Raw genomic sequence first — 27,951 nt, 5'->3', positions numbered from 1 at the left:
TTTTTGTTCAGTATTGTGCAAGGTTTCAATGTCCTTGTATAGAAAAAAAAACTGCAGTCGTCTTTTGTAAATATGATTATACTATGGTCCCTTACCCAATAGTTGATCACACGACTTTGTTCTGCATGAATGGCTGGGGAGCTGTTTAAGGGTAAAACGATTTTACCAATAAATTAATATGTTTTCATGTTCCTTTGGTGCTCGGTGAAGTGTGGGAAAACATTGAAGCTAGCGGGATTTAATTGTTTGTATTTTGTCAGTTGATCTTGTACTTGTGTATTCTTTACATATACGAAACAATAGAAGGAATGTGAGGACTATATTCTTCTTAATATTGTTACCTATAGACTAACTGACGTTTGTCGTTGACAATATTATGTGATCTACCTTTTTATCGTGGAATTAAGTTGTTGGGGGAGAATTCAAGTAGTGTGGTTTATTCCCTGAAGGAAAGAGATAGTGCTGGGTGGAATTTTATATGACATCAAAGTTGATTTAATTTGTTTTAGGGTAAGTTAAGTCATATATTATATTTTTGTGGATTTTTATGACAGTGTATCTTTTTTGTGTTGCCTGGATTCATTTCCTTTTAGAATACATGTACAAAGTGCATCAAAGCTTAGGTATGCAAATAAAACGGGACTTCGGTTACTTGTTCAAACAATGTAGGAGACCCATCAGATATCCATAGGGTGAGTCAAACAAAAATGTTGAAGAATAATTTGAATTATGTGAGGGGAGCAAAAATTTCTTATGATTTTATATAGATTGTGAGTCTTTATTGTACTATTATTGAATATTAACACGTCTGCAAAAAGAAGAACATTTATTGACTCTAAAATTTACTAAAATATTTGATATCAAAATCCTCTTCATTAGATTTTTTTTTTATTTGAAATTTAAATTTATGTTTCTTTTGGTCCTTAATCAAGGAAGAAATTAATTAACATGAACTCAGGTTACAAAGAAATTACCTCATTGGCTTAATTAAAATGAATCATTCAAAAAGCAACGAAAATATAGACTTGATTAATTCTGAGTTGTGGGAGTCAAAACATGATATAGAAAAAAAAAATACTTTCATTGTCATTGAAAATAATTTTTGGGCAGGATAAACACTAATGCATATCTCTCACCCTTCGGAAATATAATGCTTAAAGTCTCTTAGTTGGGAGATTGTCTTTTGTCCTATATGTAACATGGAAACAGCTTGCTCCTTCGCACAAAAAATGCATACATATTCTATATAAAAATGTGCATATAAATGATCATTTTGTTATTTTGATATCAAACACCTGTCGTCTGTTTCGATGTTATACCTTCTTAAATACCTCCTAAGCTACAAGTATTATTAAATATTATACCTTGCAGGCACATATAAACCTTTCGGCTGATCGGTTATTTATGAATCATAAAGACCCATTAAAATCACTGTTGCATTGTGACTTTAAATACTTTTGCACCTTTGCCGATTTTGCATATTTTTTGGTTGATGTTTAGTCATTTAAAGGAAATTGATCATACCAATAAAAGTTGTTATTAAGTTGCTTTATGGCGATTAAAATTTCCAAATTTATGTTTATTTCATATAGATGTTAAAGGAACTATTTGTATACATGTACTACGATCACACTTGAATACCATTTACATGTGTCAAGTTGATAATTTCTTTGAACTTGTATTTTAAAGTAGTGGAAGAAGCAGTGTTTTTATCTTCAAAAATTATGTAATTTATAGGTAATAATAATACTATACATGGACTTTATTTCTGATCATCCAGCATTTAGTCATTTTAGTATTCTATCTTAAAACTTGGGTTAAAAATATAGTAGTACATAAAAAATACCAAAAATATGGGATAGTACAAACCAACACCCAACACCTGGTAAACAAATAGACAAACCAATATAAACAAATCATAATCAAGATAGCCTGAATTGGTACAGACGCAAAATGTTAGGTTATTCCACTGTTTTTTGGATGCACAAAACTTCCACCATTGCCAGTCTAAACTATATGTCGCAAAATTATATTTTTGACATGACAGTGCAGCTTAGTAGCCAACATGATAACCACTGAAAATCGAACAAGAAAATAAAAGTTGCCACAGATGTCCGTGGAATACTGTGGCTGAGAAAAAACAAACAGACATTTAGAATTTTTTGATTGGAACTTGTTTTTTCGATTTTCTCTATCATGATTATTAATTAACATAGAGACAGCTGTAGATAAAATACAATTGCAATTTTAGCTAAGATTGCACATCCGCTGTAGTTTAAGGTACATCCGATGTAATTAAAGCGTACATCCGCTGTAGTTAAAGCGGACATCGCCTGTAGTTAAATCACATTGCAATATCTGAGTTGTGATTGTTTATTTGTAGCTGTCAACAGATTAATTGTTGAAAGCTTCAAATATTTGATAAATATTCCCACAGTAATGGGCAGACATTGAATTAAAGGATGCTCAGAGCATGCTTACTGATTAACTTTTAAGAATGTGCAATGTTATCATGTGGTGTTCTACAACTTAATATAGGTCAGAAAGGTGAGAAATCAAAGCAGTTTTACCACCTTTGTTGTGATGTTTGATGTATCTTTTTTGGTAAGTTTTCATGGTTTAAATACTGAAAAACCTACATATGCACTTTGATAACTTGTGTAAAGTTTTAGTATGATAGATATTTGGTACCCAGGTACCATGTAGACACTGGTTTGTGGGGGATCTTGACAAATTATGGAAATAAAGTTATTGTTATGTATGGGAAAATAACATTAAACTCTTTCTTATAATTTACACAGATTTGGATTTTAAGAGAACAAAATGTTTTTTTTGTTTGGAACTGTTTATCACATTTAAAGAAAGTATTTTCTTGCTAGTCCATCATATTAAAAGCCAGAATGTTTGCTGAAAGATGATTACTAAATGATATAAATATATTTTCAAGAAGCTCACTGGTCTGGTACATTTAAAATTGAATTAGTACTTCAAAATTTGCTTGTTTTTGGTATGGGTGATCACTTTAAAACAAACATGACAAAAGATCAAGTTTTCTTTGATAGATATACCGATACTGAATTGATCATGCAATAACAAACCTTTCATGACACAATATATATAATATTGCATATAGTTATTATATATGCATATAAGACATTTATATACTTTTGATCAGGACAGACCATGTTACCTTTTAAATGAAGAACTTCGTTTATATTATTATTTAAAATTGATAGCCATGAGAGAAGTGTAAAGCAAAAAAAATGTAGGTTTTGTTTAAATCAATTACATAAGAACAGAGTTTTCCCTTTCTTGATTGAATATGAGTAATACACACTGATTGTTCTAAAATACTATACTATATTCTTGAAATTTAAAATAGTTACAAATATAAAGGGCAACAAGAAGTTTTGAAAAAAGAGGTAAGGGAGACAACTTTTTAAATCAGAAATATATTTGAGGTAGTTCAGCTTTTTCCATTTATGTTAACAGAATTGAAATAATCTGTATTACATTAATTATTTTTAATTTTAAGGGAAAGGGGAGAAGTGTGAATGATGATGGCACATTAGTGCATTAAAAAGGCTAAACTGTGGCGATAGTAATTTAATACAAGAAAACCCAGATCATAGCATAACTAACTTTTAAAAAGTATTTTTATTTAGTATGAAATAGTATAAACAGTTCTGTAAAATACTAATGTGAAACAAAAAATACTAATGTGAAACAAAAAATACTAATGTGAAACAAAAAATACTAATGTGAAACAAAAAATACTAATGTGAAACAAAAAATACTTCAATGAACTATTTGAATTATCATGCAAATAATATTTGAAAATCTTCGCATGAAAAATAAAGTATTTTTGCTTAATCAGCTTAATCTTGATAGATATAGCATTATGGGCTCAATTAATGTTACGAATAAATTCACACATTTATTTCTTTATTTGCCATTGAAAGAAGAATGTGATACAAGATCTGGACTATTTGTATTCAGTTAAAAAGATGTCTTTAATCTTTTCCAATGTGAAAGTGTACATATTTAGCTTTCACACTCTAAAATTTTGGCAAGTAGGTTTGAAAATATTTCTCAAATACTTAGAACTTACATTCAATCTTTCATTGTCACTTTTATGTAACACATAATGAAATCATAACCTGGTATTTGGCACTATTGTACCACATTAAATATTTGATTAAGTAGAAAAAATGATTATTGGGTTTCTATATGTTGAGTAAAAATCTTGTGATCACCCATTGCTACTCTTTAAGGAATCTTAATGTTCATAATTCTTTACTCAAAAGTCCTGCAGTGAATTTTAATGATGTGTTAAAATTGCAGAGTTGATGAAAAGCCCAAGGATGATTGCACAACAGCATTTCAATGGGCAATAAACGTGTAAATTAAATAAAAAATTATGTATAGAATTATTTCAGTCACATAATAAGATTTTTTATCATCTGTTTTACCTTACTGTAACTTGTTTTGACAGAGGTGAAAGGTCACACTTTAGATGCTTTATAAGGGATAAAGTGTGAGTCATTATTAGTGGTATAGACATAATACTGTTTACTTTGTGGTTTAAGGTTTATTTAGGTTTGGAAGCAGGTGTGACATTTTCGACAGGTTAACAGGACGTTTATTGCACATCATCATGTATTCTTTACTTCATAATATACTTTCTAATGTGACACAAATGTGTTTTACAAGAATTTGATAGGAAGATATTTCTTTAAATAGATTTATAAAGATTGGTTATACAGGTTTTATGTTGGATCATTTGAAATACATATATTGTTTAAAATCAAAGCCTAATGTATATAAATGCCTTAATAAAGTTCTGATTAAAAAAGATGAAAGTTATTGCTAAGTGATATATAGTCCTCCGCTGAGTATATCCATAGAAAAAAAGACATTTGGTTACTTTTAGCAAACCAAATAACATTTTATTAACAATGGTTTATAAATTCTTGTGATCTTACTTTGTCTGCATATATAATGTTATGGATGCTTTTATTTTCTATAGTAAAGTTTATTTGTTGAAGTAATTGGAAAATGCTGGGACTATTGAAGATTAAATATTTTATTTTGATCTTCCAACAATTATGATGTTGACCTTCCTTTCTCACTTGATCTTGAAATTGCATTTTATAGTTCAGAAAATATGAATAACAATATTTTATTTTGGACATGAATTAATGAGAACATTTCCATTGAAAATTCATCATAATTGCCTTAGGAATTTTTGTAGCTATTGACAATTTCCGCCAAGTAGATGTGTTTTGTTTGGTGGTTACTACCAGACTATGTCATGCTAAAGAGTAATTTCTTGTAAATCAAGGTGATAATTGAGGTCATGTTACCTATCACAATCAGCTGATGACAGGTATGCAGACAAGACCACTGACCACATTATTGAAATTTTCTAAACAACAAGTAATTGATTTGTAGTGCTATATTGAAGTTGGATGTGGGTGGTTTTGACCCAATGATGACTCTTTTAACATCCTTTAACTGCCTTACAGACATGATTTTTTCTAAAAGAATGATTGTATTTGGCAGGTGGGAATTCCACTTATCCTAAGTTAAAATAGATTTAATGAGAGGGATGTTTTGGTTGCTGTCTGTTCGATGGTATTAGCTACAAATATAGTAAATAAGTAGTTGTGAGATGCAGTATTTGCAGATATTATAAATGCTAAGCTTCCTTAATGCTAATCATATTGTGGTATGGAATTCAAACAGACATTCCAATTAAGAAGTCTGAATAAGTCATTCTATTTTTGTTATTATTGAATTGTAATTACCATTGCTTTGTGTCATTATAGGTTTGTGCAAGCCATTATAGAACTTAAGGGCAAGCTCGTAGAACAGAAAAGAAATGGAAGCTTAAAGAATTTATAATGTGTAAATCTTAGAATAAGTAACATATCAGTCCTTAGGAATGGTTATTGCATTAATTCAATTCTCATGTGTCAAATTCAGGCTCCCCCGATCCTCCTTGGAAAAAAACCCAAAACAAACAAAAACAAAGTCGGGAAGATGAAAAACTAATCTTTAAGCATTTATTCAAAAATATTGTCCATAATCATATGGTATTTTAACCCCACCTCAGTATTTAAAATAAATTACTTCGCCGAGCGCAGCTGGATACGACCGCAGAGGTCCAACCCTGAACAGTTGGGGCAAAAATGGACACAATATTCGCGCTTGATACAGGTCTGAATTTGGATTGTAATTAAATATTTGACACATAATAGGTTTCTGACACAGAATAACTGTAGTCAAAGAACTTAGAATTAATTATATGATTTGAAATTATATTCAATTTTTTGCTTTTGTGCAATACACTATGCTGTTGGGAATTGACCCCCCCCCCCCCCCCATAAAAAAAAAAAAAAATGTTACCCCTCCCTTTTTTTTGGCAAAAAAATTTATTCGAAGAAATTTTCTTTTTTTTATTTCTGACATCTGAAATGAGAAAAAATTGTCCCCCCCCCCTCACAATCTCTTTTTTACCCCCCCTCCCTTTTCCCCCTCAAGATATGGTCATAATCTATGGAGTTTGCAACCATGATTACCCATTTAAATACATCATAAAAGTCTTAAAATAGAAAATGACATACATAATCATGGCTAAAATTAATATTCCTTAATCAGTATTTTTAAATGGTAACTTCTAAAAATAAATTGACAGCAAATCACCTCAAGACAATACAACATTTCTTTAACATAATTTAAAAGCAGTGTAAGGGAGGTAATCCAAACTTTACATTGTACTTTTTTTAATTGTCCATCAACCAGGAAACCCTTGTTTTCCCCCTTTTTTGCCCCTAATTCCTAAACGGGTTGAGCCATAACCCCCCAAAGCCAATCCTAAGTATTACCATCCCTTTCTGGTATGGAAACTTGTGGTATAATTTCAGAGAGATCCATACACCGTTCCACAAGTTATTGTCTGGAAACTAGAAAAATGCCTATTTGGGCCCCTTTTTGGCCACTAATTCCTAAACTGTTAGGACTATAACCCCCAAGATCAATCCTAACCTTCCTTTTGTGGTTATAAACCTTGTGTTAAAATTTCAAAGATTTCTATTTACATTTACTAAAGTTATTGTCCGGAAACCAAATGTCTTTGGACAATGCTGAGGACGACGTGATACCAATATACAACCGCAAAATTTTTTGTGGTCGTATAAAAACTAGACAAATTGTTAAAGGATAGCCTTTCTGATTTCATTTAATTGCTTAAAAGAATATAAGCCAAGTGATAGGTTAATTGATAACAGCTGTTTATTACCATTGAAATAGTAAAAAAATGCTGAAAAATCAACCATTAATCATCTAAAATATACAATATAAAAAAAAAACACCGATTGCACATAAATTATAAATGTTATTTTGATTTTATTGCAAATTTTCATGGAAATATTGCATTAACCTGAGGGAAGTCAATCCATGGACATGCCCCCATTAAGACCACAAAAAATGTCTGATCTAATATGTTTTTACCCTTTTAAAGTGAAAGAAGATACAAGTTTGACTTCATTGTCATGAAAAGAAATATCAATGAGGTTTTATATTGTTGTATTTTGGAATGCTGTGCATACTTTATTAAATTCTCACTGATACGAGTTAAGATGAATTACCAAATAAGGTCATTTTGGGGGAAAACAGTTTAAATCAAGGTCACAGACAATAATCGGATTCCTGTGACAATGCTGGAATTTCAAATTACATTTATCTTGTATATCTAAATAATAAACGTTATTGAAATTAATTGACATCAGTAAAAATTATTACCAATTTGATAGTAAAAGTTACGCACCTTTAAAAATGTAATGGTCCGTTAATGAGATTCTTAAATCAGATTAGGTCATAAAAATGTACTAAAACTTTATAATGCGAGTTAAAACCCATTTACTATAAGGTTGTACCTTCATGACTTGTTTGTGTTGACATTTACAATAAGACTTAGTACACAAAATAAGTCCTTCGGAAAGCAATTTTTTCTGTAACAATTTTAGAATAAACAACTTTTAAATCTGTAAGCCTTGAACTGAACTAAGGTATATTTTAAAGAAAGAATAAGAAATGAAAAAAAAGAATAGTAACCTCACTTTGGTAATAATTTATGTTTATGAGCTGAGGTTGGTTGCATTGAGTATCACATAAAAGTATTGCAGGTATATTTTTCTATTGCATATAAAACATTTGTAATGTATATGTGATAAGAACATGAAAACACTTTGCAACCAAACAGGTATAGGAATTCCACTTCTCATTTGTTCGCCGGCATAACGTAAAAACGCTGAATTAAAGATTCAACTTTATATATAACTAATATAGGACAATGGTGTTGATTAAAAAATTATACCATTCCAGACCCTTTTGTTTTCCACACAATTAATATTACCAATAATTAACAAGTTCCGGGTCTAATCCGATACCGATACCAATAGTAAATGTCACATGTAGTTCAAGGTTGTAGTTCTTCTTTATTCTTCCCTCCACTATCTGGAGTACCACTACTATATTGTAGTGAGAAAACCAGGACGGGTTCAAACAGGAAGATTTTGAAAGCAGAGAAAATAGTGCACCTTATAATCAGCATGACTTTATCAAATGACAAAAAGAATACTAAAAATCAAGGCTAAAAATAAGGCGTAGGTACTTTAATTCAGTCACAGAATCTCGGGTGTGTTCTAGTGTTTATATATATATGACCAAAAGTCCATGCACAGTGTGTGTAAAAAAATAAGTATCGCTGGTCAAACAGGAAGTGACTGCCTGGCAGATCTGAAAACTCAACATAATAAAGTATGACATATTATCAAATCATTTCTTAATACTAGGTCAAGCTGCATGAGTAGTATGTAATGAAAGGTAGGGACTTACAAATGGACAGACAAACTGATGGATGGACAAGGATATTGCACGTTACCCCTCATTCTTTGAAAAGACATCAGATTCCTCTGATATAAGGCATATTTTAGTGGACTTTAAGTGATAACATTTAAAAACTTTACAGATGAAAAAAGAAAATTTTGTATGATTCCGACACTCCTTGAAACGACTTTATGGAACTTTACAGTTAAATACTAACTCGTCTTCATGTTAACTCTTCCAATTATACAATAAATGCAAATAAATTAATTCACCGTGCTGTTTTCAAGTGTGTGATACATGAAAAAGTAATCCTTGGACACCAAAAACTCAAATATTTCATTAGTATTAGATTTTGAAATCTTTTGCAATATTTATTGAAACAGCCATTATGTAATATTTAGATGAATCCATTTAAAAGTGATGTAATTGAATTATAACCTTGTCAAGATGTTTGTATGGATAAATTGCTGTTTGTAACTTGCATGTTTTAAGACTTTTACAGCTTTCTTTTCAGTCCAGTGAGATTTATGTCTTTAATTGAACACATTACTGAGTTTCTAAGCCAATTATGTTATGAATTTTACATTTGAACAAACTCTGTCTGAAAATGTAGAATGTGTTTTTACCTGGAGATCAATATTACTGTATCACATGCATTGATTGAAGTGTAAAACATGCTTATCAAAGGTAAGTATACATATATCTACATATTATCCACATGTGATGTCATTTCCTGTGTTTACAGGTATAGCAATTAACACATAGGTAGGGTAACGGTAAAAATTATTTTGATTTTGGATTTTAACAACAGAAATGTATGTCTGTTCATATATTTTACCTGTTCAGTAAACATGGAAAGAATTGACAATACCTGAGTTTTGTTAATTACTTTGCCAGTGTAGAGTTGTCAGGTGTGGAAAAATTTAATTATAGTTTTTCGGCAGGTAACGCTTTATTTGGTAATCGGGTGTTGATAGGTGTGATCAGTGATTTTCAATGTGGGCAGGACCTCTCTTTTGTCAGGTAAGGGTAGAGTTATCTAACTATTATCAGTAAGTGAAATAAAAAATTACAGGTTCACTGATTCTTTTGTGAGTTTTGCTGTGATTGCTTTTTACTGTAAGGAAAACGATGTCATTAAAACATAGATATTGAATTCTCCATATATTGTTGCCATTTCTATATTTGTAAATGGAATTATTACAGAAGAAATTATTAACAAGGAAAGTGGGAGGGGCTTAGAGTTATTAAAGTTTCAACTTATTATTGAAAGTTCATTGGCGATACAAGCATGTATAAGTATATACTGCATTTGGGTTTTACTAAAAGAGGAAGTTTATAGAAGATTTTGCACTGTATGTAAATAATTTGATGACATCTTTATTAAATTCAAAAAATTATCCCCTAAGGGCCTCTAAAAATCTTTGGAATGTTACCTGTATTGATCAATTGATGTGGGCTTGCATAATAACCCTATCCAATATTGATTCTTTATCTATAGATCTATGTCTGAGGATAAAACTATATAAGGTCACACCAAAACATGATATTAAAACCTATCAATACATAAAATCAACCTTATATATTGTATGTCTTGGACAGGTACATTTGTCAGAACTTGTAGACTTAATTTTTTACCGATTTCATCAATAGCCTGCAGATTAACCTATGATTAAACAGGTGGTTATTTGTTATGATAAGCTGTTCTTATAGGTGAGATGTGTTTTTAAAATTTGACCATGTAGAGCATGTCGGAAAATGTTCAGTAAATAACTTTTAAATCCAGATTATTGAAGTTTCAATGTCTAAAGATATTGAATACATTGAAAAATAATGTAAGGATAGGATCACTTCTAAACCTTTACTGTGTTTAATTGAGGTGTATCAATCATAACAGTTTTAAGTACCAATGACATTCTTTTAAATATGGGCTACTTAATATTTTGAAACAATTTAAAAATAAATGTTTTGCGCACCTGGCCCAAAGGGTAGTCTTAGCTATTGCCATCACTTGGGCTCTATCATCTGTTGTCAGAACCAAACTTGGTCACAATCACCATTGGGGTATTTAGTTTAAAAAATATATTTGATGATTCCTTCTGTCAACCAACATAATACCCAATACTGAAGATTGAACTTAGGGGTCAAATGCATTTAGTTATCACTAAAATCTTGAGAACTAGAGTGTTGCCCTAAAATGACCATTTTAAAACTGTTTTTGTTTTTTTTTTTGCTTTAATTTTGAAAACTGTAATACTCAGGTTGAGAGAAAATTAAAAAGCAAACTTTTCAGATAGAGATCTCCCAATAAGTCAACATAGCACTTGTACTGTATAAGGTTTCAGTGAATTGTCTTCTATGGTGTTATGATTATAGATTGAAGTTATGTTATCATGATTATCTTGTTACAAATTAACGTCACTTTAATTTATTAGTGACATTTTATTTTAGTAAATTTGACTTTTTTTTATAACAAGGCAGAAAGAAAAAAGAAGAAGAATGACTAAGTTGTCATTTGTTTAATTATACATCTGAAGGAAAGTCATTTGTTTAACATACATCTAAAGAAAAAACAACAGGTTGTTGTCTTTAGAAAGAAAAAAAGTTATGAATTATTGTGGTCAAGGTGAAAAAAAAATGTCTTTTAGACACATTACGGCAAAAAATAAGTGATTCAAACTTGACACTCATTCATCAGTTTCATTAATTAGTCTGCTAATGTCACATGATATATGTGAAACTGATTTGTCAACAACACTTTTATACTTATTATAATAATTTACTAATTAATTTATTTCTTAATTATCAGATACTGATAGTTAATGGCAGTCTGTGGTCAAAATATGTCAACAATGTTATAATATAGACACATTGGTATTAAAAAAGTCTATATTTTTGTTTTACTTGAAACCAAATATAACTGACCATTACCTTGACCATTAATACCAGCTGGACACTGAAAGGTGAAAAAAGACTAGAAGTGGTCATTAATTGGCTTGGCCACTCTACCTGCTAGGTAAATTATAACATGGACAGGATAGGAATGTGACAGTGATGTTTTGTTGTACAAATTGACATTGTAAGATAAGAAATATTAAGAGGAATGTACTTCTGTAAGAGTTCAAGTAGTAAAAATTTTTCTGATTATATCGATTTTTTTAAATTTTGGATCTAAAAGTTTAATTCACTTCGAGAGGTAAAGGGCATTATATAAATTACTTTATTTTGAATGTTTTTTGGGACAAATTGTATAAATGTATAAATTGTAATTGCATATTCATTGCTGGGGATAAAACACTTAATTGTCTGTGACGCCTAAATCTAACTGAGTTGTCATCGAACAGAAATTGAAAAGAATATGCAAAGATTGAACTTGTGGTGGAATAAAAATGTTTTGATCAGTGTGATTGATGTTGTGAAGTGAAAATTATGGAAATTAAGTACATGCATTAATAATTAATAATATGCATTTAATCTAATGTTCAAACAAAAGGAAGGTCTTATTTTTACAACAGTCTAATTAAATGACAAAGTATTTCGGCATGCAGATACATGTATTTAACCTTCTGAGGTGATGAAACATTTTGCAATGATTTCATTGTAAATAAATGATAAAGAATTTTAGCTAGTCATAGGTCAGCAAAACCCAAATAAGGTCTTCCTGATTGGTCTGATAATAATCTAAATAATCATAAGATTGTTCTACTTTATTTGTTTATGTGAGTAAAGTTTGAATTGTGGTTTATAATCTGTTGTGTATGTGGTCAGTTGTTACGTAAAGCTGTTATGTTAATGAGCCACACAGATTACTGAGGCATAGCTAACCACAGTAGTGTTGTTCAAATAGTAAAAATGACACATTCGTAATTAAGCTGACCACAATATTTCTAGTTTGTCTATATGACTCACAGAAGATGTTCTAATTGGGGCACATTGTGACTAGCTATTATAAGGATTCCATACTTTAACATTGCACTTCATACATTCATGTAAAAAATGCAATATTAGAGCAATATGTTAGCTGTTTTAGAAAATCAATCTCAGATTGTCACTCGACAACTTTAACTATATTACTATGACAATGTATGATAGAAGTTTTATTAAGGCAGTCAGTGTTGAGTTAGAGGCTTGCAGAAAGCTGCGTGTACTGCCAATCATGAAGTGGACATTTTTAGATCTTTTGGTGTTTCTGTTGGTATTCCTTAAATAGATCTTTGATATAAATAGAGTAGGAATCTGAAAATGGCTTTGACCTAAAATTAACCTTAATGATTTGTACATGTGTTGCTGTCTCATTTGACTCTATAATGTCTGTTCTTAAAGCATGGTTTCATTTGTTTTATATTCAAAGCTCAAATCAAAGTTTTATTTGTCAGTTGTGTTCCTCTTTGCCTTGCTTTCTAGTTTATCTAATACTATCCAAAATCTTGTGTAGATTATGGGTAAAATTGAAAATGTTAGAAAGTTTCAAAATATTCAATTTGTCAGTAATTTTTGGATGAACACAAGTTTACTTTACAAAGTGGACACCTCATTGTGAAAGAACGATAAAAATGAGAATTTTGTTTTATCTTGCTCATAAAAATGACAGCATATTGAACTGACAATAGACTTTAAGTACAGGTCTTTGTTCAAGCCTAATCCATGGATTATTTTTGTATTTAATTATTTCTGACCAACAAAAGTCAGTCCTAATGCCATTTGTTTGTCAAGAGATGAAAATCCAAAGGATTAATTTCATATTAAGGTCGGAACTTAAAATGAAAGTCACCTGAGTTAAGGTTTTGAAATGTACCGTGTATTAAATGACTCCGTTAGATAAACGAAACCATTAGTACAAATTCCTACACTACTATGGAGTGGTACAAAGATTTGTTGACATACTAGGTCTTTGGTCAAACAAATGGGAAAACAAATGCTTTCTCCAACCAGACTGAATTTAACCTTTGTTCTGTCATTTCAGAAGTGAACACTCATTGCAGCAAGAAGTTGGAAGAAGAAATACTAACGTAAGTTATATTTATAATCCTTTACATTCTCACCGTACAATTAAAAGCAAAAAGACAAAAAACCAAAAAAAGGAAAAACCGAATACATACATATAATTAAGTACCATCGAAAAAATAACAGAGAAGGAATAATCACTTCCTGTTTCAGCATAACATTTTATATTCTTAATCGACAAAATTAAATTTCTCAAAAAGCAAACACATGCATGCTTAAAATTGAAATTGCATAACAAATTTGGATTGCACAGCTGTTTATTTAGAAAATCACATTGTTAAACATTGATAAAATAAATTGGTTATGTCACAAGTAATAGAGACTGTTATTAAAGACCCAATGTTCATATTCATACTCCATAACATATTTATAGCCCTTGCACAGTGGCTGAAACTGAAACAGGACCATAAAATAATTTTTTGCTTGGAAAATTTATGCAGTCCTTTGGCATATATATTGGCCCATGCACAGTTTATGTCTGGAAAGAGATTAGTTTGTTAATTCATTTGGTGTACTTATATACAGGTTAGAAACTTTAAATACATGATTTTGGGTAGACAAATTGATGATTTTATAATACTGCTTATTGGCATAATTTAAAAGATTATTGCAGAATTAGAAGTGCAAAAAGTGTATGATTTATTAGGTATTTAAATTTTTTCAATCAAACAGGACATAAATTTTACAGCCATGCATTAACTACATTAAAGGATGGCCATGCACTCTTTGTACTGTTTGCATCTTGGATGCACTTTTGTAGAGAGACTTGCCTATAGGCTGTAGATAGTTTGTCTATCCTTAGATTGATGTGATTGTCATATTTGTAGTCAGCCCAAAAAATGCATGTTGCACTGAAGAAGCAATAATAAAAACTAGTTGGCCCGGGAGTTATATATTTTACAAAGCAAAGGTAGTATTTATTTTACATGTAAACTGAAATAACTAAGAGTTAAAAGACATTTTTCATTTTATTATTTGATACTTAACCTTTAATTTTGTGCACTTGTAGTAGGAAATTAAGTTAGCTTCAAGGTTTTATTTTCTTTTGTGTTATAGTCATGTTAATTTTAACATTATTTGTCCATTAGTCTTCAGGAAGAAGCTGACATTAACATCTGAGTAAATCAACTTTCACTTCATGTTTGCATGTAGTCCTTATAATTTCAAGAATGCTAAAACTAAAAAATGGCATGATCATTATCATTAAATGTTTTTTTTCATTTATTATCCATATCTATGGCAATCTCTGAAGAAAACAGAATGTATATAATTAGCTGTCTTAGCCAGGATAAATATGGTCTGCTAAATTTAAGCATTTTGTAAGTCAAGATTTAAATATTATTTTTGAGGATAACTTTTTTCATGATGCCTTCATAACAATATCACTGCTGGTAATACATGCAGCTATGGGTTCCTTTTAGTAGAAAAACAATTACAACCAAAATTAATAAGTAGTTTACTGGTTAGTAAAAATCTTGGGACACTTTTTAATTGCAATGTTTCATGTTTAAAATGTCTCATTGGCAATCATTCCACATCTTCTTTTTTTTTTATAATTTCATTTTAAAGATCATACAGTAATAACCTATACTTGTTAACTTCTACATCATTTGGTCTCTTGTGGAAAGTAACGTCTCATTGGCAATCATACCACATCTTTTTTATTTTGAATTTGGGACATTTTGATATAAGACGAACAGATCATTAGTATTATGGAACATGTCTCGATTCTGTAGAATTCTGTAAGACATACATCTCTGTCAACCTTGAAATATCTTGTCTTAAAAACTTTGGAAAAACCAAGAATTTCGTATTTGTTTGTAATCATTAAGTATTTATCATAAATTATTCCCAAAAATTATGTAATAAATCTTTTAAATGGTTTAATATCTTATGCAATATTTTTAGCCGTGCTTGAATGATTTTACAAGGCTGCAATTTTCACATTCCTTCGTTACAGGGGTACAGTTATTGCTGTCCAATTAAAAGATTTGTGAAATTGAAAATGGGTAGATTGCCTCTGTCAAGCACATAATGGAGAAACTGTGACATGAATTTCAATTAATTTTAAAGGACCTGTTTAGCGATTGACACCATCAAAACCACAAGAAGTGTCAATTTTATGTATGCAGACAAATAATCTCAAGGTTTTAGTTTGGAGTTTTGGTGCTTGACAAAATATGCAACTTGTGTTTTACATACACTTAGTTTAAAATCATATGGTTTGCTTCAAAATTTAATTTGGTTCAATTTATTAGTTTATACATTTTGATGGTGTACTTTACTTTCAATGCATAGAAGACTGAATGAATGATGTTAGCATTTTATCTTGTTTTGTCTATATTTTTTTTGGATTTCATCTTATCAATACATTTATCCTATATATATCTTTTTATTTTTGTATCCATGCAAACACTATAAGGAAAAATGAACTAATACTGTAGTCGTATTTAGAAATATCTGGAATTTGTCCTAATCATTTTGTTTATCCCACATAAAATACATAAACATCTGTAAGACCCTTTTTTATGCAATCTTGAATTTTGTAAAGGATTTGCTCTTTGTTCCAACATAACTTTCATGTAAAAGTAAAATATTCTTCTAACCATTATTTAATCATAATATTACTAAGATAAACTATAAGCCATCATATTTTTTTAAGAATGGAATGCAAATTTCAGACTGTTACATCAGTTCTTGACACGCCTATGATATATTGAATGGGTTAGGTAACTCTTATATGCAGCTGTTGACAAAAAAGTGCACTTGTATCTGTCTAATATGTCAGCATATTTTCTGTCATGTCTTAGGTTCATTGATTTCGGAATGTGTAAAAGGAAATTGAAATTCAATGTAAATTGATTTCGTTAGTTCGCTTGGGTTTTTAGCATTATGTCATATTACCAAAGGTTCATTTCTCACCGAGATTGGACCAATTTATTTTGTTATAATCCAAACCATACCTTGTTGTAAATTCAGTGGTTCGTATATCAGTGAAATAAACAACTTTTTAAATATGGTGATTTTTAGGGACATCAAAGGTGTTTCCTTGACATTAAAAGGTAGAGTTCCCATTTTATATAACTGTAAATCTATGTTAGATGGGTGAATTGTTTTGTATCTAGTGATTTTAAGGAAATTTATATCTAATACGATTTACATGTATACTGATTTGTTACCTGAATTTATAAGTGGTATGTATTTTTCTTTAGGAATAGGTATAATTTTATTTAGAAATCAAGATAATGTTGTGACATGATAGAAAATGGGTACAGACATATAATTATATGACAAAATTAAAAACATCAAGATACACTCACGTAAATCAAATTATGATTTGAAATAAACTGTTAAAACCTTGACTAAAAATCAGGGGGGACAGATCTGCATAAAAATGATAAAAATTACTGCTTTACTAATTTTCTAATTTTTGTCTCGCCTGTGATGAAAGTCTCAGTATGCGAGACATAGTTATTATACTATCCAGCGGCGGAGTTAACTATTTGTATAAAGCTTTATCTTTCAGAAGGTAGAACCCCTTGATGCTTCATACCTTGTATGCAGATACCTTATGTTACAAAGTTTCCATCTGTCATATGCCCATTGTCCTTGACCTCATTTTCATGGTTCAGTGACTGCTTGAAAAAAAATTACAGTTTTTTTGTCATGTGAATTTCTCACTTATTATGAGTAATAAGATAACTATATTTGGTATATGGGTTTCTTGCAACGTCTTCATGTCTGTAAGACAGGGTTAACCTGACCTCGACCTCAATGTATGGATCAGTGATCAAGGTTAAAGTAACGTGATTATGTCCGTTTCTCATATACTACAAGCAGCAGGTCAGCTATATGTGGTGTATGGAATGATTGTAAGGGGTACATTTCAGACTGGCAGGTTTCATCTGACCTTGACCTCATTTTCATGGTTCATTGGTCACTGTTAATTTTTCGTGTTTTGGTCTGTTTTTCAAGTACTATAAGCAATAGGTCAACTATATTTGGTTTATGGAATGTGTACAATGTCTGTCTAGCCAGTATCATCTGACCTTGACCTCATTTTCCATGGTTCATTGGTTAACATTAAGTTTTTGTGTTTTGGTCTGTTTTTCAATTACCATAAGCAATGGGTCAACTATATTTGGTGTATGGAATAATTGTAAGGTGTACATGTCTGTGTGACAGTTTTTATCTGACCTTGACCTCATTGTCAGGGATCTTTAAAAATGTTAAGTTTATGTGAAACTTGTAGTAAAACTTTTTCTTTAAGACTTTCAACATAAAAATCAATGGTCAGTAAAACAGGCGAGACATTTCAGCGTGTGCACTCTTGTCTTAATAAGTCTCAAACATTGTATCCAGACTAAAAATACATGGTCATTTGTGACAATATTGATAGCAAAAAAACATCTACTGTACTGACTTGATTCGTTTACAACAGAAATTGCTTGTTCATTATAGAGAAACAGACATTAAGCCAAACTTTTGTCCTTTGAAACCCTTTTCTAGAAAGGTCATACAGAGTGACAAGTTAGGATTTAGCTAAAGATTTATATATATATACATGGGAAACAATGTAACTAAAAAGGGCATAAGAAATAAATAAATGAAAAGTATTCAGTAGCCAATTGAAAAAATTTAGCAACATTCCACTTGGTTGTAGTTAGGGTGTTATTGAGTATTCATTTCAGTATATGTTAACATTAAAGTTTATGAAAACACAAATTCTTTCCCAGAATTATTCATACATGCAACTTTAAAATCATTTAGAACTGTAAAATCCTGTTTCATGGTGTATCGGACAAGTTTATTATACTGAAAACAAATACAGAATACTTTTTCATAGTTTGTGTACACAGCATTAAAGTAATATAAATATTTTGGTAATTTTTTCCAAACAAATCACGATTCAGCAGTTTATCAAGGAATGTCGATTAATCAGAAGCTGGCTTTGTACTTCCCACAATGCATTGCTAAGTCTATTATCAGATTGTCATAAGAAAATTTGTAAATTAAGTTCATAAAAGTTTAAAATCTGAAGAGGTTAATATGATCTATTGATTTTAATTGGTTTGATAATGAAAAGGTGTTGGATTTATAATGTTAACAAACAAAATTGGCATAGATCAGCCATTATCGATCAGTCAGAGAGAGACATGTTTTTGAATGTAACATTCCATTTATTTAGGTTTATGACTAATAAGGTGCAATTTAAAATTATATTATAATTAAATTCAGTATCTTCAGTTTGAAAATATAAAAACTCTTCAAACTTTATTTTTCAACATAATTTTATGTGTTTATCTATTCCACTTTTGTAAACTTAAGTGTTAACTGTACTTTGTGGTTTCCTCGTAAAAATGATACATTATTTATCTGCATAAATTTTGCAGTATATGGGAAATTTTGATAATAAAATTGATTTTAAAACTTGATTCACAAGACAATGTTCGGAACCTTTTGTATGTATAACAACATCAAAAGCAATCAATTTTAGCCATGCAGAAATGTTGTATTCATTAAAATTATAATGCACAATTTTTAACAAGATATTCTAAGATTACACTGCCAATAAAAGTAAATTCTAAGATAACACTGCCAATAAAAGTAAAAAGCATTGTGTTGGGCATTGATGGAAACTTGATAGACTCTTCAACCAATGCTATAAATTTACTTTACAACATAAGGAGAAAATTAATGCAGCAGATACCAACATATGAATAATTCACAACAAAACTTTATATTAGTTTGAACTTGATATCAGGAATAAAACTTCATACATGGGAGTCCTTGACTTTGAAAAAAGACCAATTCATTTTACGTTTGATATCTGGAAAGATACTTCTTACATAGGGTCATTAAATATGAAAAACAACTTTTAATTTTGTGTATGATAATCTCTTCATGTGAAAAATTGGCTGAATATGAAATCAATTTCATCTGAAGAAGCAGCTGGTGGTGTGTTTTTATATTTCCAAATATGGTCATGCACATGCAGGCGGTTCCTTTAAAGAACTGATATGGTCATATGGAAGTATAAAATTCATGTGATGTCAGTTCAAACAAAGGATGATAACAGCTCAACTAAAGGTTATCAGTATAATTAAGTCTGTTGTTATTGCAGCAGCGTATCTTGTGTAGCTACCAGACTTGACAGGGAAGGAAAGAGATATTTTATACTTTGAACATTCTAATAGTGCACATTGTTTTATTGGCTGTTATTAATAAAAAAGACACATAAAAAGGCTGTAGACAAGAAGATCTGAAAAAGACATTGTCTACATAGATAAACATCAAAAGACATGCTAACTAAAGCATACATTAGGAAGTGTTGTACAAAAATTATGGATTCATTCAAGTGAGAAATATGGGTGAATATAGAATTAGGATAATTTAATTTGAGAAAGTAAGTTAAGTAACTGTAACATGATGCATAAGTCAAGAAAGAGTGTTTACTTTTTGATAAGGAAATAATTTCTTTCATTGTGTTGTATGATAAAATCTACAAATTGAAGTGTACAAAGTTGATTTTCCAAGAAATTAGATATGAAAAATTGTTAATAAAATGGTTATATACATTTCAGGTTGCTATTACAATTTATTGGCTTGGAAGGATAGTCGAGACCACTTGCAGTGGACCACATTTGGATCAGTCAGCATTTTCCGCCCTTGTTAATATTCATAGAAAGGATATTTTATCAGACAAACCTGCCCAACATGATTCTTTTGAATGTAGTGGATATTCAAGTGCATATAGTTCACATGACGGAAAAGAAGGACCGAGTGATTCTATAGACAGAAAACACAATCGCGATAGTTCATATGATTCTTTTGGATCTTACGGTCATTCTCGCGAATCTAGTTTAACAGAAGAACTGAACATGCCTGTGGGATCAGACATGCGTCGCTATGGGAGCACTTCTTCCCTGAACAGAAGTGGGGAATTAAGATTGTCCTCAAATTTAGAAACATCATATGATGGATTTCATCAAAGTACCCCTGACTTAACAAATGCCCATACAAGGACTTCATCAGTGGACAGCTATGACGATTCACATGGGAATCATTCAAGGCAATCGTCTGATAGTGTTGATATCCCTACTAGAACAATTAAAACTCAACGGAGGGTTAGCCAACCAGATGATCCGTTAAAATTTATAAAATTAAAACCATCGAAAGATTTAGCAAAACAAGCAGTAGAACAGATTACAATGGTTAAGGAGGTTAAACAAGTTAGAAAGACAATAGAAAGAGATGAGGAAGATTGGCAGTCAGTAAGTGTTTTACCCTACAGTAATCTGTTACTTAATAAAGACAAAGGCATTTGGAAGGTTTACTCACTATCACCCATTCTGTGTGAATGGATCTGGTATAGTTACTCTTTACTCGATAGATTCATTTACACTTGTATGCAAATTTGTCCGCCATTACTTAATATCAAACAAGTTCCTGTAAAATTTTGCGTAACAATTTAAAACATTTGATGTCATAATTAAAAAGTGATTGTTGCATGAAGTCAGAAGGTTATTCAGAGACAAAATTAAGGTCTTTCGAAGAAAATTTAGCTAAATACCCAAAGTAAATATGTCTATTTAGGGTGGTTGTCTATCTTTCCTATTTTACCATTAGTTTATTGTACCAATTATTTAAATTTCCGTATGAAATTGTACAAATGTTAAGAAATTTGCAGTAATTTACATCTGACAAACAAAAGAACAAACAAACAGACAAACAGAGACACTATAAGCTAATTATTATGTTTTCTCACATTGACTTACAGCTATACAAGTTTTGATTTGCCTCTCTTGTTAATCTTATTATAAGTCACCAACAATAATGTGTGAACCCTGCTACAGTATCTCGTACATTGTACCTACATGTACTACAATGTACTATACTCCTACCTACACATATTAAAGGGATATAGTTCAACCAGTATTTCTCTATTGAGTAGCATGGTCAGATGTGTTGTTGAACAAACAATATGAATTCTTCATCTACCAACACCAAGATTGGACATCAATTAAAAAGCCCTCATTATTTGAATTATCAGGACTTAAGCCACTTTAAACATGCTTAAGTGGGGACATGCCAATATTTAATTTAAGCTATGTGAGATCACTTGTACCTTTCTCCAACTAGTCAGTAACAAATCATATGCTGTAAATTGTTATTTTTGCAGTAGTTTTATTTTTGGCAGGCAAAAATAAAACTACAGTGAAAATATATCATTGAAACTGAATTCATTAAGGACTAAAAGACCTGGATTCATGAACAAATATACTACCTGAAAACTGCAACCTCAAAGAAGTGCAAATTCAGATTCAGTAGGCATTGAATCGTGATTAAAGGACAGTGTTAAATTTGATCTTTTACAATATCATAATAACTGTTGGCCTCACAAACATGTATCAGACAAAACACTGAGTAGAAATTTAATGCAAATCATATAAGTATGCATTTTATATGTCACCAACAAGGTTTTTTAATAAAGAAAGATATTTTGAACTCCTATTTGTTCAAATCTACTTTTGAATCCCCTTATTTATCATTTACAGCACATTAATTCCTTTTGTATTATTTATTAGCTGTACTTATACAGATAGACATGTATTGTTACTGTCATTGGACACATGCTGTAAGCGGTTGTCTTTTTATTTTAGTTTTATGAGCATACATGCTTATAAACTTTAGAGTGTCAGATGGATAGATAACATGCATAACATTAATCTAGAACTGAATAAATAAAATGATTCATTGGTCCACTTAACCATGTACCAGTAAACCTTGGAAATATACCAAACCGGCATGTGCAGTTAAATTTCAAACCTGAAAATGACCCTTTTTTAAGGGAAAAGTAATTCAAATTTAAAGGTTATATGATACTGGTTTTGTTTTAGGATTATAACAGTTCAAACAGTAATCCATTAAAAAAGAAGTAAACGTTAAGGTGAACATTCATGTACTGTTTTGAGTTAGTATTGCCAATAAAATATCATTCATCAATTTAAGGACTAATTTGATGCATCATTTTCCAAAACTATTTCACCTTATTCATCATGTTCATATGAATGAAAAAATGTTTGTTATACATCAATATGGCAGCAACCCAATAGTCTTCATGATAACTTTTTGAAGCCGGAAGGCGTTACGCTTAATTTTTATGCCCCCGCCGTAGTGGAGGGGGCATTATGTTTTACCCTTGTCCGTCTTTACGTCCGTCTGTACGTACGTCCCAAAATTGGTTTCCTTTCTCTAACTTACTTTAGTTTGCCTCAACCAAATATTATGAAACTTATACACAATACTTATTACCAATAAACACAGATCAAGTTTGAATTTTGGTGGCGTCACTTTTACTGTACTAGAGTTATGCCCCTTTACAAATGGAAAAATTGCAGAATTTTTTCTTTTCCGTTCTCTAACTTTAGTTTGCCTCATCCAAATGTTATGACACTTATACACAATGCTTATTACCACAAAACACAGATCAAGTTTGAATTTGGGTAGCGTCACTTTTACAATTCTAGAGTTATGCCCCTTTACAAATGGAAAAATTGCTGAATTTTTTGTTTCCGTTCTTTATAACTTTAGTTTGCCTCAAGCAAATGATATGAAACTTATACACAATGCTCATTTCAACAAATCTCAGATCAAGTACAAATTTGGATAGTGTCACTTTTACCGTTCTTAAGTTATGTCCCTTTATAACTTTATACGCAAGCGGGGGCATCGTCTGTGTCCCATGGACACATTCCCCATTTATTTGAAAATATATTGCCTGTTGTAGAAATTCTTACATGCTTTGAGTTGGCCCCATAGAAGTTTTACAAACTTGGACTGGTTGGCCTGTGACCAGGGTTTAGACTGACCCAAAGACATACATAAACCCAAAAGATACATTATCATGATTATTACTCTTCATGAATATTAATAAATTTGATGAGATAGTATTTTCTTAACATAAGCACATATTTCATTGTATTTGGCATGCTTTGAAATTTATCACAAAAGAGTATTTTTAGACAAATAAGGTTATGATTATATTTTCACTTTTGAAATGAATGAAAGTTTTTAAATTTTCAATTTAGCTCATAATGTGTGTTTTTGTGTTGGTTATAAATTTTGACAGAGTATTTAATTTTAAGCTTCTTTTGTGAACACGTTCCTTTTATGTTGTATTACATAATCCATTACATGTCAACCTGTAAAGTTTGTGTTCAATAAATAAGTGATTTTGTCAAGGCAAACAAAAGCCCTGAATAGCTGTAGAAGAAATTTGCATGATTTATTTTGCCATGTTAAGCAGACTTAAATCAGGTTTATTTAGTGCTTGCCATCTTTTTGAAATTTTGATAGTTGAATACATGCATTTAATAAGTAAATTGATTTTGTAACTGACCAAGCCCACTATATTATGCTTTTAACATTTTATTTGCATCACTCTGTATAGATAATAAGATTTGATACATATTTCTGGATTTTTTATTTTTAAAATTTATTTTGAAATAATATATATATATAGTATAATTTTTTGTGGAAATTGCTGTTTGATCATACAATGTACAAATGATGTACATATGTCAGATTTGACTTTTCTTTTTTTTTTTGTCTTGCCTGCAACTAAATTGTCACAGTATGCGAGACATAGGGATTACTATTCGACAGTGTTGTAAATTTAATATTTGTAAAAGCTTTATATTTCAAAAGGTAGAAGACCTGGAAGCTTCAATTATTACCTAGTATGCAGATACCTTATCTTACGAAGTTTTATCTGACACATGTCCATTGCCCTTGACCTCATTTTCATGGTTCAGCGACTGGTTGAAAAGAAAATAAAGTTTTTTTTTGTCATGTGAATTTCTCACTTATTATGAGTAATTGCCTGTATTTCAAGTACTGACTAGCAGGGCTGTGACACACTACTTCAGAATCATAGGGAGAAGTGACTTCTCTTTTTGAAACTGATAGGGAGAAGTGATGAGAATTGAAACAGAAGTGCTAGTTCGCTTGCAGAGCTACAATAGGTCAACTATATTTGGTGTATAAACGATTGTAAGGTGTACATGTCTGTCTAGCTGGTATGATCAGACCTTGACCTCATTTCCATGGTCCATTGGTCAATATTAAGTTTTTGTGTTTTGGTCTGTTTTTCAAACTAATAGCAATATAGGTTAGCTATATTTGGTGTATGGAATAATTGTAAGGTGTACATGTCTGTTTTGCAGGTATCATTTGACCTTGACCTCATTTTCATGGTTCATTGGTCAATGTTAAGTTTTTGTCTTTTGGTCTGTTTTTCAATTACCACAAGCAATAGGTTAATTATATTTGGTGTATGGAATAATTGTAAGGTGTACATGTTTATGTATGTCTGACCTAGACATCTAGATGTTTTGGATTTAAACTTATGGTGTAAGGATGTTGTCTTATTAAATTATATGTCTTCTCCTGTACATTCCTTAATAAAAATTAATTTTGTGACTTATCTCCCTCATTTTTGAAATTTTGATTGGTAAAAAGATGTTTCCATATGATAAAATCATGTTTTCATTTTCATTTATAAAATAAATTCTATTTCTACATCAAATTTACAAATTTTAGTTAAAAATAGTTTTGAATAGTTATTGTAATTAGAGTCATGAGAGTTTGCAGTTTATTTTTTTTCATATTTTGTTATTTTCAATGGCAGCTATAAATATGTCTAAAATTTATTCTGTAGAATTTATCAAGTTGGAAGAACAGAAGACGGAGAGTTTCTGCTGCTACCATAGAAAGAGTTGAAGGTGCAGATGATATGAATAAAAGTGAAGAAGAAAAGAAAAAGCCGCCAAAGACCTACGATCAAATAAAAAAAGAAAGGTGAGAGAATGGGAACATTTCTTTAGCTAAAGAGTTAGGCCCAATTCCAGAGATTTGTTTTGTATTTTGATCTAAGCAGCATCAAAGTATAAACAACAGAATAGAGAACTGTGTAATTGTTTAATTTATTTTGATATGCAATTACATCAATGATAATAAGGTCATATATATAGGTAAACTTTGTATATGGGCATGATGGATAAGAATTCCTGCATGTTATACAAACTAATCAATCTTCATAATAAATCACAAGTTAAAACTATAAATTATCAATGAATGTCTGAGAATTGTAAGAAATATAAGACTTATAAATATTCATAAACATGCAAGATTTAGAACACAGTGTACAAAATAAAGATTGCATTTGACATTTATAAAAGTCATGTCGTTCTGTTTCTGCAGTAGCTCCAGCAAACTGTCATAACTCTAGTAAAAATAAATCGAGGAGCACAATTAATTTAACATTTCCTTAGCATGCCCTAAACCCCTTTTCATCAATTTTAATGAAGATTGTTGATTGTTGGTGTTTTAACGCCACTTTTAAGCGCCACATTTGGGCTATTTCGTAGCGGTCAGTTTTTATAGGTGGAGGAAGCCGGAGTGCCCGGAGAAAACCAAGACCTTGGATAGGAAAACTAACAATCCTAGTCAATGAAGATTGGAGTAGAGTGCATCCGCACGAGCGGGGTTCAAACTCACAACCTCAGTGTTGACTGGCTAGTGTCATCATTACAGTAGTAGAACTACTTAGACCACTTGGCCACTGAGGCCCAATTTTAATGAAGAACAGGCCTCACAGTCTTAAAAATTTGTAGTACAATTATCTTACTCAGAAATCATTCAATCAAAATGCTGTATTTTGAGTTTCTTGTACAAATGTTATACTCCAAGTACTGAGTAAAGTTTTATGACTGAAGGCCCAGAAATAAACAGCTTATAGTTTTTTAATTTTTTGTTTTCACAATTAACATGTTATGAAATCTTGTACAGTTCTCAGTTTACCTTTATATGTATATCACACATTATTAGAGCCTTTTCTTTTGGAGTTTTTATGTCAATGTAAAAAATATGTGACTAAATTCATGACTTCAATATCAATTTATCCCTATATAGTCATTTACCTATGGTCTGGAATGTATGATTGTTATTATACACATGATATATCATTGTACAGGCTCCAACATAAATCAATACCTCAAAGAATTTATCGAACTTATTTCAATCAGGACAAATCTAAATTATGTATTTCAAAAGAAGCTTAGCATTGACTTTGTTTGGCTTGTATGATATGATTGTTTAATAAAGTTAGGGTGTACACATATGGTATTGACCAAGAATATTCCATGTGGCACATGTATATGATAACTTAGAAAAAACTATTTCCCTTACTTTTAAAGATTGAGGGGGCCTTGGTGGCCAAGTGGTCCAAGTAGTTCATCTACTATATCACTTAAGTCTGTCAACATTGAGGTCTTTAGTTTAAACCCTGCACATGGCAGGTGTGTCCAACTCCAATCTTTTAAAATTATAATTTTCAATTTTCCTGCTGAAGGCACTTTTTCACATGATAAAACACTTTTTCTTTAGTATGTCTAAAATTCTGAAAGTGACAAGTCATGAAGTGTAGGTGTAAGTCAGTATCCTCTTTCATTCACATTTGAATATTCAATAACTTTTTTTTTTACTTTTGAAAGTTGGAAGGGGGTGGAGGCTATTTTTGAAGACTGTATGATGATCTCTAGATGCCTTTTTGGATTTTTAGTGTCGTTGGGTTGCTGTCTCATTAACAATTTCCCAATATGTAGCTTCTTTTAATCATAGGTCTTTCCATGTATCAAAAATCCTTGCAAATAATTTGTAAAAACTGGAATCATGATGAAAATCCAGTTTCTGACCATATAAGCCTCTGTGATTAAAGTGTCAGGGGCCTAACTAAGAGTAATATAGTACCTATTATTTTGACAAATATTATACGTTGGTTAGCAGTACCATGGGTCTATTGTTATGAAGTTATTACTGTATTTAAACACAGATAATTCAATACTGGATAATTTTTAAACATATTTACCAAGTAATATATGTTTTGTGTTCAATAATTATAAATAAACAAAGAGACGAGACAGACAGCACAGTAAACTTTTGACATTGTTGTGTAAAAGGTTTTTGTTGTATTTCGTCAGGTTGAAGAGATAA

General features: G+C 30.7%; 1 protein-coding gene across 3 annotated transcripts in view; it reads left to right on the top strand.

Annotated features, from left to right (window-relative positions):
* The window catches only part of LOC127715033 (LIM domain only protein 7-like), a 225,582-nt gene that overhangs the window by 25,179 nt on the left and 172,452 nt on the right, over positions 1-27,951 (top strand). For all 3 annotated transcript variants that reach the window (XR_007988082.1, XR_007988083.1, XM_052221051.1), the window contains exons 5-7: positions 13,856-13,901; positions 20,481-21,170; positions 25,619-25,758. Coding sequence is in view for 1 of the 3 variants with exons in the window: in XM_052221051.1 (XP_052077011.1) it covers positions 13,856-13,901; positions 20,481-21,170; positions 25,619-25,758 (876 nt within the window). In the remaining 2 variants the exon portion in view is untranslated. The remainder of the gene's footprint in view (positions 1-13,855; positions 13,902-20,480; positions 21,171-25,618; positions 25,759-27,951) is intronic.

This window comes from Mytilus californianus, unplaced genomic scaffold (assembly GCF_021869535.1).
Source record: "Mytilus californianus isolate M0D057914Y unplaced genomic scaffold, xbMytCali1.0.p SCAF_9, whole genome shotgun sequence".
In the NCBI taxonomy this organism is placed as follows: domain Eukaryota; kingdom Metazoa; phylum Mollusca; class Bivalvia; order Mytilida; family Mytilidae; genus Mytilus; species Mytilus californianus.
Note: the sequence above shows the minus strand (reverse complement) of the source record. Positions and strands in the feature narration are given on the sequence as shown.